Source organism: Canis lupus, chromosome 33 (genome assembly GCF_048164855.1).
Source record: "Canis lupus baileyi chromosome 33, mCanLup2.hap1, whole genome shotgun sequence".
Lineage (NCBI taxonomy): Eukaryota > Metazoa > Chordata > Mammalia > Carnivora > Canidae > Canis > Canis lupus.
Window position 1 is genome coordinate 833,517 of NC_132870.1, and position 13,155 is coordinate 846,671.

The 13,155-nt window shown below is 39.2% G+C and overlaps 1 protein-coding gene across 5 annotated transcripts in view; it reads right to left on the bottom strand.

Moving 5' to 3' along the window:
• The window catches only part of SCARB2 (scavenger receptor class B member 2), a 75,167-nt gene that overhangs the window by 5,451 nt on the left and 56,561 nt on the right, over positions 1-13,155 (bottom strand). For all 5 annotated transcript variants that reach the window (XM_072810508.1, XM_072810506.1, XM_072810510.1 and 2 more), the window contains 4 exons: positions 11,818-11,987; positions 5,357-5,475; positions 3,968-4,041; positions 1,015-1,066 (listed from right to left, as the gene is read on the bottom strand). In XM_072810508.1, the coding sequence (XP_072666609.1) occupies positions 1,015-1,066; positions 3,968-4,041; positions 5,357-5,475; positions 11,818-11,987 (415 nt within the window). The remainder of the gene's footprint in view (positions 1-1,014; positions 1,067-3,967; positions 4,042-5,356; positions 5,476-11,817; positions 11,988-13,155) is intronic.

Here is a 13,155-nt window from a genome sequence, read left to right on the forward strand (position 1 = left end):
TACTGAATCTTCTACACAGAACAAGTTTAGGGAACAGAAAAAATAATAAAAACTTTTTTAAATGACGCTACTGTTAACAACCGAAGCAAGCCAATCAAGAATTTATTGGAGAAGGAACACCCTTACAAGTGTATTCCCCCACAAAACTGGGTGGAAGAAAGAGGGAACTTGAGGATATGTGTGTGTATATATATAATAAATGCACGTGATTCATAAAAGAATTTATCAAAAGTGTCTTACATAGCAGGTGTTTTCTGAGCTTTCCAAAAACAAAGTTTTTACTTGCAAAACTTCAATTTATATCTAACATCTAGGGATAAAATTTTTGTGGGTACATTGTGAAAGAAAGAAATATTTCATTAGGGAAACCCTTTTTGTTTGAACTATGACACGATCTATGTCCTATGATATATGTTTGTTTACCAGAAAGTAAGAAAAACCCTCAATGCTATATAAAAGATAAGGCAACCACACACCAGTAAAATTAATGAGAATGTATCTCATTTTATTCAGTCATTTCTTTAACCACCATACATAAAACTTTCATGTAATATTGCTAATCATTTTAATTTTACCCACTTTTTCTCCTGCTCAACTACATGAATGGTAAACTGATAACATTCTACAAACCGGGAGAGTTTCAAAGATGGAGGAGATGCAAAGAAAGGTTTAACTGCCCATCTGTCTGAGTTTTGGCTATTTTTTTTGCTTCGACAGTGTCTGACATTACTTCACTTACCTTTGCATTTTGTTTCTTACATAACCAGCTTCTCAGAAGACAGAACCCAAAATATGTTCTTGAGAAAGGAAATTTTGTTTCTGTCATTTTCAAATCTCAAACATTGGCAGCCTCATATAAACATATAAACAAATTTTCTGAGGACAAATTTTTAAAAATCACCTTTCCCCCTTTCTCACATCTTAAATTACAGAGCTACAATAGTAGACATCATAATGGAAGTTTTCCAAGCTTCCACAAGTAAAATATATATGTGGCTCCCTCCCGGGACTTACCTCATTGATATACATCACTGGGAAAACCATGGTTCTAATGTTTCCTGTTTCACTAGAAAGACAAAAGGTGACAAATCAAAACCACAATGAGATATCACCTTATACCTGTTAGAATGGCTAGTATCGGGGATCCCTGGGTGGCGCAGCAGTTTGGCGCCTGCCTTTGGCCCAGGGCGCAATCCTGGAGACCCGGGATCGAGTCCCACGTCAGGCTCCCGGTGCATGGAGCCTGCTTCTCCCTCTGCCTGTGTCTCTGTCTCTCTTTCTCTCTCTGTGACTATCATAAATAAATTTAAAAAAAATTAAAAAAAAAAAAAAAAAAAGAATGGCTAGTATCAAAAGGCAAAAGGAGTAAGTGTTGGTGAGGATGTGGATGTGCCCTGTTAGTGGGAATGTAAATTGGTGCAGCCACTAGGGCAAACCGTATGGAGGTTCTGAAAAAAATTAAAACAGAACTACAATATGATGCAGCACTTCCACTTTCGGATATTTAGCCAAAGAAAATGAAAATACTAACTCAAAAAGATATATGCACCCCTATGTTCACTGCAGTATTTTTTCCAATAACCAAAATATGGAAACAACCAAAGTGTCCATCAATGGATGAATAAAGAAAACATTATATATATATACATATAATCACACTGGAATACCATTCAGCCATAAAAAAGAATGTCACAATCTGCCATTTGTGACAGACCCTGAGGAAGCTACACTAAGTGAAATGAATCAGACATAGAAAAACAAATACTGTATATTCTCCTTTGTATGTGGAATCTAAAATAAACAAACAAAACAAAAAACCAAGCTCACAGACACAGAGGACAGACTGCTGGTTGTCAGAGTTAGGGGTAGGGGGGTTGGCAAAATGGATGGAGGGAGTCCAAATGTACAAACTTCGAGTTATAAAATAAGTAAGTCCTAGGGATGTGAAGTACAGCATGGCAATTTTAGTTAATAGTACTGTAATGCATAGCTGAAAGTTGCTATGAGAATAGAACTTAAAAGTTCTCATCCCAAGAAAGAAATTCTGTGCCTACTGTGGTGACAGATAATAACTATTATTATTATTGTGGTGATTGTTTTGTAATATATAAAAAAAAAATCAAATCATTATATTGTATACTGGAAACTAATATAATGTATGTCAATTATACCGCAATTTATAAAAAGACAAAATATGAGATTATTTTATAGACATCCTGGCCCGGAGAGATAAGTTGTGTGAGCACGGGGAGGGGCAGAAGAGGAGGGAGAATGACAAGCAGACCCCCACTGAGGGCTGAGCCCAATGTGGGGCTCCATCCCACAACCCTGAGATCATGACCTGAGCCGAAATCAGAGTCAGATACTTAACTGACTAGCCACCAGGTACCCCTGGAGAGAGAAGTTCATTTAAAAATTCCAGCACACTTATTTCATTCAATTGCCCAGAACTTATAAAGACTTCTGAGTTATCTTTGCAAACACTTATCAATCAGAAGTTAGATTCCAATCTGTCAGTCTAACAATTCCAAATGTTGCACATTTATATTAAGCATTTTAATCAAAATACAAGACGCTGAAAGCAAATTCATCAAAATGATTACTATTCTCTCAAGAGTTATCAGAGGGATGGCCAGCAGCCAGCAGAACAATGCTGCCATTCCTCAGAACGGTTTTTGTTTTTTAATTTTTTTTTAAGTAGGTTCCTGGAGCCCAATGTGGGGCTTGAACTCATACGACCCTGAGGTTAAGACCTGGGCCAAGATCAAGAATCGGATGCTTAACTGACTGAGCCACCCAGGCACCCCTCCTCAGAATGTTTTGTAACCAGGCCACTAGGTATGATCAGAGCTCAGAGCCCTTAACCAAGAACCAGCTCTGCACCTGTTGGGAGGACACTATATCATTTAAATCTCACACTAGTCCCATGTGGGAGGCATCCCTGTCCCAGGTTTAAGACATGGGAATTACAGCTCAGAGTCATTTGTCCAGGGCCAACAGAAATAAAAAGTGGAGTCAGGACCATAATTCCATTTTGATTCTAAGGCTCTAGGTCTTTTTCTTTTTCTAAGGTTTTATTTATTCATGAGCGACAGAGAGAGAGAGAGAGGCAGAGACACAGGCAGAGGGAGAAGCACCATTTCCCTGTGGGGAGCCCGACGTGGGACTCGATCCCTAGACCCTGGGATCACCCCTGAGCCGAAGGCAGACACTCAACCATTGAACCACCCAGGCGTCCCTAAGGCTACAGAGTGTCTCCTCCCCATTCCACGCAGTGCTTCCCTTGCCACAGGCTGAGGCTTCTGAGTCCTCTTAATTAAGAGGTGGTTTTTAGATGGCATGCGGGGAGGAGAGGTGGGACTCAGAAGCCTATTTTAACTGAGAGCCTGTGGCTGGCCCTGGGTGGGAGCAGTAGGAAGCCAGGTAAGGGAGGTGACCAGAGTCATGGCAAGGGAAGCACTGCACAGAGTGGAGGCTACTCTGTAGCCTTATGTCACCTGTCTATGCCTTGGTTTCCTCATCCGTCAAATGGGGCTAACACAGGGTTACCATGAGGAATAAATCAGCTACTGCATGTAAGAGGCTTAAAGCAGTGTGTGATCCATGGAAAGCACACTATGGATGTTCGGTTAAATAAAATAAGTAGGGCAGCCCCGGTGGCTCAGCAGTTTAGTGCTGCCTTCAGCCCGGGGTATGATTCTGGAGACCCAGGATCGAGTCCCACGTCAGGCTCCCTGCATGGAGCCCGCTTCTCCCTCTGCCTGTGTCTCTGCCTCTCTCTGTGTGTCTCTCATGAATAAATAAATAAAATCTTAATAAAATAAAATAAAATAAAATAAAATAAAATAAAATAAAATAAGTAAATCCCAAGTCCAAGGCAGCTATTTGAATGCTGCCTTGTTGACCCCACCAGAAAGTCAATGCAGCAAAACCACCCCCTGCCTCTGATGAGAGAAGTCAAACTTACATGAAGTCGTCTAACTTTTTGACATAAACATTGATCTGGAACCTCTTGGCGGCTCTTAGGATAATTCCTGTCAACTGCAAACCAGAGAAGCGGAAAGAAAACATTAGTTTTTCTCAGTGGAGCACCATTTCTGTGTGGTGCTCACAACTCGGGTGGCCGCTGCCACATCTGAGAGGAAGAGTGGATGGGACAAGGGCAACTGACCCCGGGACAGAGCGAGCATTGCGGCTGGGGCTGGGTGCCCGGGAGACCAGTGCTCCTCCAACTGTAGTATGCGTGTGAGCTCTTGGGGACGCAGATTGGGATTCAGTGGGTCTGGAGGGAAGCAGGACATTGGGTGTTTCTAGCAGGCACCCAAGGTGCCACCACTTCAGACAGGAAAGCCCTAGGTGACCCTGGCAGGAGGGAGCGCTGAGCCAGGGTGTGGTTCCTGGTATGGTCAGGACCGCCACCACCACCACCAAGCCGGGAAAGCAACTGCTGCTACCGGATCCCCTTACGTGTCCCCTGAGGCCGCCTCATCCCCGCGCTGAGGTCTAGGGGCTCTGCCCGGCCCTCCCTCGGGGACAAACACCTGCCCACAGGTCAGCTGAGGAAGAGGAACAGACTGAAGGTTAAGAGAGAGAAGGGGGAAAACACCTGATCTTTTTCAGAAAATGATAAGACACTGATTTCTCAGCTACAAGAGCGAATTGCCATAGATTGCTGTGCTCGACACTGTTACTGCTTTTGCTTCACTCTTCCATGTATGTGAAATCCCAAGAATGAAGGTATCTGACCTTTAACTCGGTTACTAAAGGGAGAGGCTCTCCTATAGTAAAAGGAGATTCCCTTCCTTTTGGCGTGGCTTTAGCTTTTCTCCTCTTTGACAACAGGATGAAAGCATATGTATTTCTAATGCCTTTTAAATTAATCATCTCATACAATAAACTCTCAAGAGTGCCCGTAGAACGAGGTTTGCCAAAAGTAACTGAAGCTAATACATATATTTAAATTTCAACCAAACCTTCCCCGCGGTAAGCAAAAGAATGTTTGTCTTCAGCCTTGCTGATCTGTCTGCCAGTGGGAGAAGGTATGTTCGTTCAAGTCTAAGGCTGGCAACAGAACACTGCCAGGTTACATGGGTCCAGGCCCAGTTGCTCCAGTGATGCAATGTTCAGAAGTGCTTTTTTGTCAAAGCGGGTTTGCTGACGTTTCTGTGTATTAGAGCCACAGAGTTCAGCCAGGCAGGCCGTGAGACTGCGCATCACATGCACTGAGCTGAGTCTTCTCCACTTGAATATGTATATGGCAGGGAGATAGTACATTAACACTGCTCAGGCTAAACCAGAAAACACCGAGTAAGCAGAATCAAATGCATGCTTTTACCAGGAAGATGTGTGTACTCACTGGATTAATGTCCACAAAGGTCTCATGGTAGTCCTTATTTGGACGCATCCCGTCTATGGCAGAAACAAACTTCTTGTCGGCTTCGTAGAAGTGTGGGAAAGATATAATAATGGGTGCACCTGAATTTTGAGGAAAATAGAAAGAAATGATATGGTTCTTGAAAGTCCAAGATGAATATAAGGTTCCTGACCATAAACTTGGTTCCTAGAAAGGGGGAAATTCTATATGTAAGGAGACTTGCGTGGAGGAATGGGACAGGCAAAATTCCATTCAACACCTCCTAGTTTGGGATTTATACTTCTTTTTCTGACATCTCATTTACCCTAACATGATTTTATTCTACAATATACATTGAAGTCATGGCTAAATTATATAGTCTTCAGTATTTACTGCACCTATGAAAAATAAAGGTATACACACATTATTTTAATTAATATTCCCAGCAGCCCTAGTAAGTTAAAACTATTAATTTCATTTTGCACTTGAGGAAAGCGAAGTTCACATCCAGCTATCAGGTGATGAAGGCAGAATTCTAATTGAATGAGAGATGTATCATCTGAAAGCACTGTTTCAACTGCAAATCTCTACCAATGAAAGAACTTTTTTTTTTTTTTTTTTTTTTTGCCTGCTTTTCTGTTTTTCTTGGTTTATCTAAGACAGGCTTTCTTCTCCTGCATATGTTGATACAGAATTTTTTAAGACTTTGCCTGGTCATGCTATCTGCCCAGCCTCTGCCTAGATCAAGGTCTGCCCACATGAAGACTCTGTTTTTTCTTTTATTTTCTTCCCTATTCTTTTAAGAATCAAATAGAGAATGTCCATGATAGCCAAAGCAATCTACAGAATCAATGCAATTCCTGTTAAAATACCAATAGTATTCTTCACAGAACTAGAACAAATAGTCCTAAAATTTGTAAGAATCTACAAAAGATCCTGAAGGGTCAAAGTGATCTTGAGAAAGAATAAAGCTGGAGATATCACAATTCCAGATTTCAAGATATACTACAAAGCTTTATTAGTCAAAACAGAATGGTACTGGCTTAAAAGCCGACACAGAGATCAAGGACAGAATAGGAAGGCCAGAAATAAACCCACACTTACATGGTCAATTAATTTATGACAAAGGAAGCAAGAACATACAATGGGGGGAAAGGCAATCTCTTTAATAAATCATGTTGGGGAAACTGGCCAGCTACATGTAAAAAAAAAAAAAAAGAAAGAAACTGGACCACTTTCCTACGCCATATTCAAAAATAAACTCAAAACAGATTAAAGACCTGACTATGAGACCTGAAACCATAGACTCTTAGAAAAAAACAGGCAATAATCTCTTGGACATTGGACTTAACAACATATTTATAGATATGTCTCCTCTGGCAAGGGAAACAAAAGCAAAAATAAACTATTGGGACCACACCAGAACAAAATCCTTTTGCGCAAAGACTATCAACAAAAGAAAAAGGCAACCTACTAAACAGGAGAAGATATTTCCAAATAATATTATCTGGTAAGGGGTTAGTATCTAAAATATATGAAGAACTTATACAACTAAACACTGAAAAAAATAAATAATATATCGAAAAAATGGGCAGAGGACCTGCATAGACATTTCTCCAAAGAAGATATCCAGTTGGCTAACAGACACATGAAAAAATTGCTCAACATCACTAATCATCAGAGAAATGCAAACCAAAACAACAGGAAGATATCACATCATACCTGTTGGAATAGCTAGTATCAAAAAGACAAGATTATAATAACAAATGTTGCTGAGAACGTGGGAAAAAAGTAACCCTTGTGCACTGTTGATGGGAATGGAAATTGGTATCATCACAGTGGAAAATAGTGTAGCGTTTCTTCCAAAAAGTAAAAATAGAAATACCATGTAATCTGGTAATTCTATTACTGAGTATTTACCCAAAGAGAATGAAAATACTAATTTGAAAAGATACAGGCACCCCTATGTTCACTGAAGCATTACTTACAATACTGCCAGCAATAGATGAATGGATAAAGAACATGTGGTAGCCATATATAATAGAATATTACTGAGGCATAAAAAAGAATGAGATCTTGCCATTTGTGACAATATGGATGGACCCAGAGGGTATTATGCTAAGTGAAATAAGTCAGACAGAGAAAAACAAATACCACATAATTTCTTATTTGTGGTATCTAAAAAATCAAAACAAATGAACAAACAAAACAGAAACAGACATAAATACAGGGAACAATGTGGTGGTTGCTGGAGAGTAGGTGATGACTGGGGGAGTTGGGTGAAATAGGTGAAGGGGATTAAGAGGTACAAACTTCCAGTTATGAAATAAATAAGCCACAGACATGAATAGCACAGCATAAGGAATATAGTCAATAATATTGTAACAATGTTGTATGGTGACAGATGGTGGCTACACTTATTGTGGTGACTGTTAATATATAGAATAGTCAAATCACTATGTTGTGCATCTGAAACTAATATAACACTATATGTTAAAAAGAGCAAATAGGGAAACAAGTTATTAAAGAAAACCTATTCTAGATTATGCTATTGAAGAGGAGAGAGGGATCCAATAATTGCTACCAGGGAAATATACATTTGGAGAAATTAGCTTACTGCCAAATAATTTAGATTTGCTTATACATCTACCAGCCATGGCTTAAGATACATATCATCTGTTACATCTATGCGTTTTGTTTAGGAAGAAACTGTTCACTAAACAGTTTCACAACGTCATATTTTCCTTCTTTGTGACCTAAAATGATCTTTAAAATGTATTTTTAAAGATTTATTGGGAACTTGATAAGGGCCAGACATATCTTCAGTGTTTTATATACATAATCTCTAACCTTCACACAACCTTCCAAGGGAGTTATCATCACCCCCACATTACAGATGAGAAAACTAAGGTCAAGGATCCTCCTCAACCAACTTGGTTACTGGGCTAACAGAATATGAACCAAACCCAGATCTAACTGACTCCAGAACACTGACCCATCCCACCATCCAAAAGGTTCTCTGGGGAAATTCAAAACACTGGATGATAATCCCAGAAGGTTTCACTTTTCAGTCCATATCTGAGAGTCTATAAGAGGCAAGAAGAAAAGGATTGTACCAAGAGATTGAGTTGCCAAACAGAATCTTGGCTGATTAGGACGTCAACTTCTTGAGGAAGCAGATTGTTAACAAAATAATGAGAAAAAATATGCCTATACTTGTGCCTGGAGCTGGAGGTACCTGGACTGTGTGGGCAGGACACTCTTTCAGGACCACTCACCTAGTAAGAAAGCAGGACAGGTCAGAATCAGGCACTTGCTCCCACATACCTTTGGTCTTATCTCTAGGGAGGGGTACCATGTACCGTGGCTCAGTGGTTCCCAAATAGTATAGGCACCATTCTCATGAGAATCACCTGGAGCTCATGTTAAAAATACAGGTTCTGGGGCCCCAGCAGGTGGGCCCCAGGACATATTTTTAATGACTCTCCAGACAATTCTCATGCAAGACCAAATTTAGGAGCCACTACCCTAGCAGACAGAAAATAGGGAGGTATACTGCTGACCTCAGACTTACCCCAAAAGGAGATTTTTTTCAGGCAAATTAGATAAGAGGGCAAAAGTTAGCACAGGACTTTATTCAGGGGGTAAAGGCAACTTTATTCAGGAAAGATGGGTTCCAAAATTCCTCAGAAGAAACTTCAAAGAGGAATTGTAGCCTAAGAAGCATCACAGTAGCAACAGGAGAAGAACCTAAGTTTTAGCAGGGATTTGCTCAGAGATAAAATTTTATAAAAATCATTTTCCCTCTCTGGGCCCTGGTTTCCACAATTATAAAAAGAGGCCTCTGGATGCCTATCTAGTAAGAATATTGTGAATAATTGTGATTGTCAAAATTAGTTCTCAAGATGAAGAAAATGCTTTTTCCAGTTGTGCCACCAATAATTCTGTCTCATTCACGGAAAGGACCTGAGCAGCTCAGACATTCAGAAATACCCGGAGATCTGCGGCAGGGTGTAAAACTAACTCTGCTTTGAAATCATCATAAATTGGGGCACCTGGGTGGTTCAGTGGTTGAGCTCCTGCCTTTGGCTAAGGTGGTAATCTCAGGGTTTTGGGATTGAGTCCTGCATCAGGCTCCCTTCAGGGAGCCTGCTTCTCCCTCTGCCTATATCTCTGCCTCTCTTTCTGTGTCTCTCATGAATAAATAAATAAAAATTTTTTAAAAATTACAAGACCCATCCATATGCTGCCTAAAGAGCTTCATCTCAAATGTAAAGACATGCACAGACCGACCATAATGGAGGGAAGAAGATATTCCATGTAATTGGAAATCAAAAGGAATCTGGGATAGCTGGAGTTACATCAGACAAAACAGACTTAAAAAAAAAAAAGAGAGAGAGAGAGACTTTAATAAGAGACAAAGAAAGAAAAACAAAGCTAAAGGTATCACACTCCCCAATTTCAAACTATATTACAAGGCCATGGTATGGCAAAACAGTATGGAATTGGCATAAAATAGACACGTCAGTAGAACAGAATAGAGTCCAGATATAAAACCCATGCACATTCAGTCAATTAATTTATGACAAAGGACCCAAGAATATACCATAAGGCAAGAACAGAGTCTTCAATAACTGTGTTGGGAAAACTGGACAGCCACATGCAAAACAATGAAACTGGACCACTTTCTTGTACCATACACAAAAATTCACTCAAAATAGATTAAAATATGAGACCTGAAACCATAAAACTCCTATAAGAAAGCATAGACAGTAAGCTCCATGACATCAGTATTAGTGATACTTTTTGGATCTCACTCCAAAAGCAAAAGCAAAAATAAACAAATGAGACCACAGAAACTAAGAAACTTTTGCATAACAAAGGAAACCACCAACAAAATGAAACCTACTGACTGGGAGAAAATATTTGCAAATCATATAACTGTAAGGGGTTAATATCCAAACTATATAAAGAACTCATGCAACTAAATAGCAAAAATTCCAAACAATTCAATTGAAAAATGGGCAGAGGATCTGAGTAGACATTTTTCTAAAGGAGATATACAAATGGCAAATGGCTTCATGAAAAGATGTTCAACATCATTAATCATCAGGGAAATGCAAACCAGAGCCACAATGAGATATTACTTCACACCTGTTAGAATAGCTAAAATCAACAACACAAGAAACAATAGGTGTTGGTGAGGATGCAGAGAAAAGGGAACCCTTGTGTACTGTTGATGGGAATGTAAATTGGTGCCACTACTGTAGAAAACAATATAAAGGTTTCTCAAAAAAATTAAAAATAGGGGCACCTGGGTGGCTCAGTTGCTTAAGTGTTCAAATCTTGATTTCAGCTCAGGTCATGATCTCAGAGTCATGAGATTGAGCCCTACGTCAGGTTCCATGCTCAAGGCAGAGTCTGCTTGAGATTCTCTCTCTCCCTGTCCCTCTGCCCCTCCTCTTGCTCACATGCAAACTCTCCCTCTCTCTCTCTCTTATAAATAAAAATATTTTAAAAATTAAAAATAGACCCACCATACAATCCAGCAATTCCACTTCTGGGTATTTATCCAAAAAAAAACAAAAAAACAAAAAAAACAAAAACCAAAAACTAATTTGAAAAGATATATGCACCCCTATGTTCATTGCAGCATTATTTTCAATAACTAAGATACGGAAATAACCTAACTGTCCATCAGTGGATGAATTAATAAATAAGTTGTGGTGCATATATATGTGCACACACATACAGACACGGTGGAACTATTCAGCCATAAAAAAGCATGAAATCTTTTTTTTTTTTTTTTTAAAGCATGAAATCTTGCCATGTGCAGCAACAGGGATGGATCTTGAGGGCATTACGCTAAGTGAAATGAGTCAGACAAAGACAAATACCTATGATCTCAGTTACATGTAGAATTTAAAAACAATAGCAACAATAAATCAAGCTCATAGACAGAGAACAGATCAGTGGTTCTAGAAGTGGCAGGGTTAGGGTGGGAGAAATGGCTGAAAGGGGTCAATAGGTGCATATTTCCAGTTATAAATGTTACAGGGATGTAATATAGTTAATAATAATATATTGCATATTTACAAGATGCTAAGAGAATAGATCTTCAAAGTCTTCATCACAAGAAAAACATCTTTTTTATAACTAGGTATGGTGACAGATGTTAACCAGACTTATTGCAGTGATCATTTTACAATATATACAAATATTGAATTGTTATATTGTATACCAGAAACTAATATAATGTTATGTGTCAAGCATACCTTCAATTTTAAAAAAACAAGCAATACAGAGAAGCCAGTAATCTTTTACCATTTAATAGCCATATTGTGAAATATTATTTGTGAAAAGTCAGAATCACTATTTCATTTGGGTTGACAACATTCTTTGTTGAAGAACACTAACCCTGCATTCTAGACACACAGAATCATGTCCCTTCCCTGAGCTCTTACCATTCTTGCAGATGCTGATATTCAAAACTCCTGAGCCCAGGCAGTTTCCCTTAGGCACACAGAAGCCGGCATTGTCTGAGGTATTGGCTAATACTTCTCCAGGCACTTTATACCGAAAGGCAGGCAGTCCCTGCACACTCTTGAAGTCACTGAAAGTTATATACACTGATCTGGTAGGAAGTAAGAAGGAAAAATCAGTGTGGGCTCTGGTCAGTGCAGTCGGCCCCAGACCAGTAAGTTCACAACTGTTCAGGTACAACGTGGCTAAAGTTTACGGGAAATTAAGTTTAGTGGGAAATTAAGATGCAAAAGAAAGCTTGAGAGGAACTCACACCACTCAATGTAGAAGAGGAATTATCATGAAAAATGTTTAAGAGGTAGCTGCTGTAGTAACAGCCAACCAAGGCCAAGGGAAAAAATGTGTGATAGGAAACGAAGATGACATTGAAGACAGAGACTCAAATTGAAAGAAATAAAAGAGTTGTCTAACCCAGCATGGACACATGCCAGTATGGACAGAGCAGAAGCAAGGGGGAGGCAGAGGCAAAGCAAAAGCAGAAAAGGTGGCAAAAGGCTCAGCCAGATAGATTTGTAAGCACTTGAAAAGTGTGCATTGGCCAGACATTTGATTTGAATGTATACTTTGATACCCATTTCTCTCAAATAAAAAGTTTCCGTATTTGGGGATTTATTTTGATGTTTATTATTGCAGCCATTTATCTCAATAGTGTTTTCATAGCACCTGAATGATAGACACAACACTCTCATACACACTGTCTCAAGTGATACTTCAGCCCTTCATTGCAGGCCAAAGTGAAATGCTTTCTGGGCCTGACTTCTTCATCCTTGAACCCGAGGTGGGATACATCTCTTGTAGGGTTGTAAATAACACTGCATTGTACTCACATCCCACTCCTATAGCATTTTCTAAATAAAATATTTTGGGCAGACAGAAAAATACTATTATAAATACCTTTTAGAACAAATACTACTCAGATAAATAAAAAGTACATTACAGATAAAACTGCTCCTACATCATACTCCTCATTCTAGCCTTTCTCTGAGTCCCCAGAGGTAAGCAGTATCCTGAACTTGGGGTTTATCCATCCCTTGCAGGCTGTTATCCTTTCACCAATGTGCACACTCACAAACAATATGTGGCATGGTTTGCTATTTTTAAGTGTTATATATAAACAGTATACCATGTTCTCTTCCTGTAATTTGCTTCTTCATTCAGTATGACATTATTAAGATTGATAACATTGCATTGTCTGGTTCTCATATTTTATAATTTTTTAAGATTTTATTTATTTATTAGAGAGAGAGTGAGCATGCATA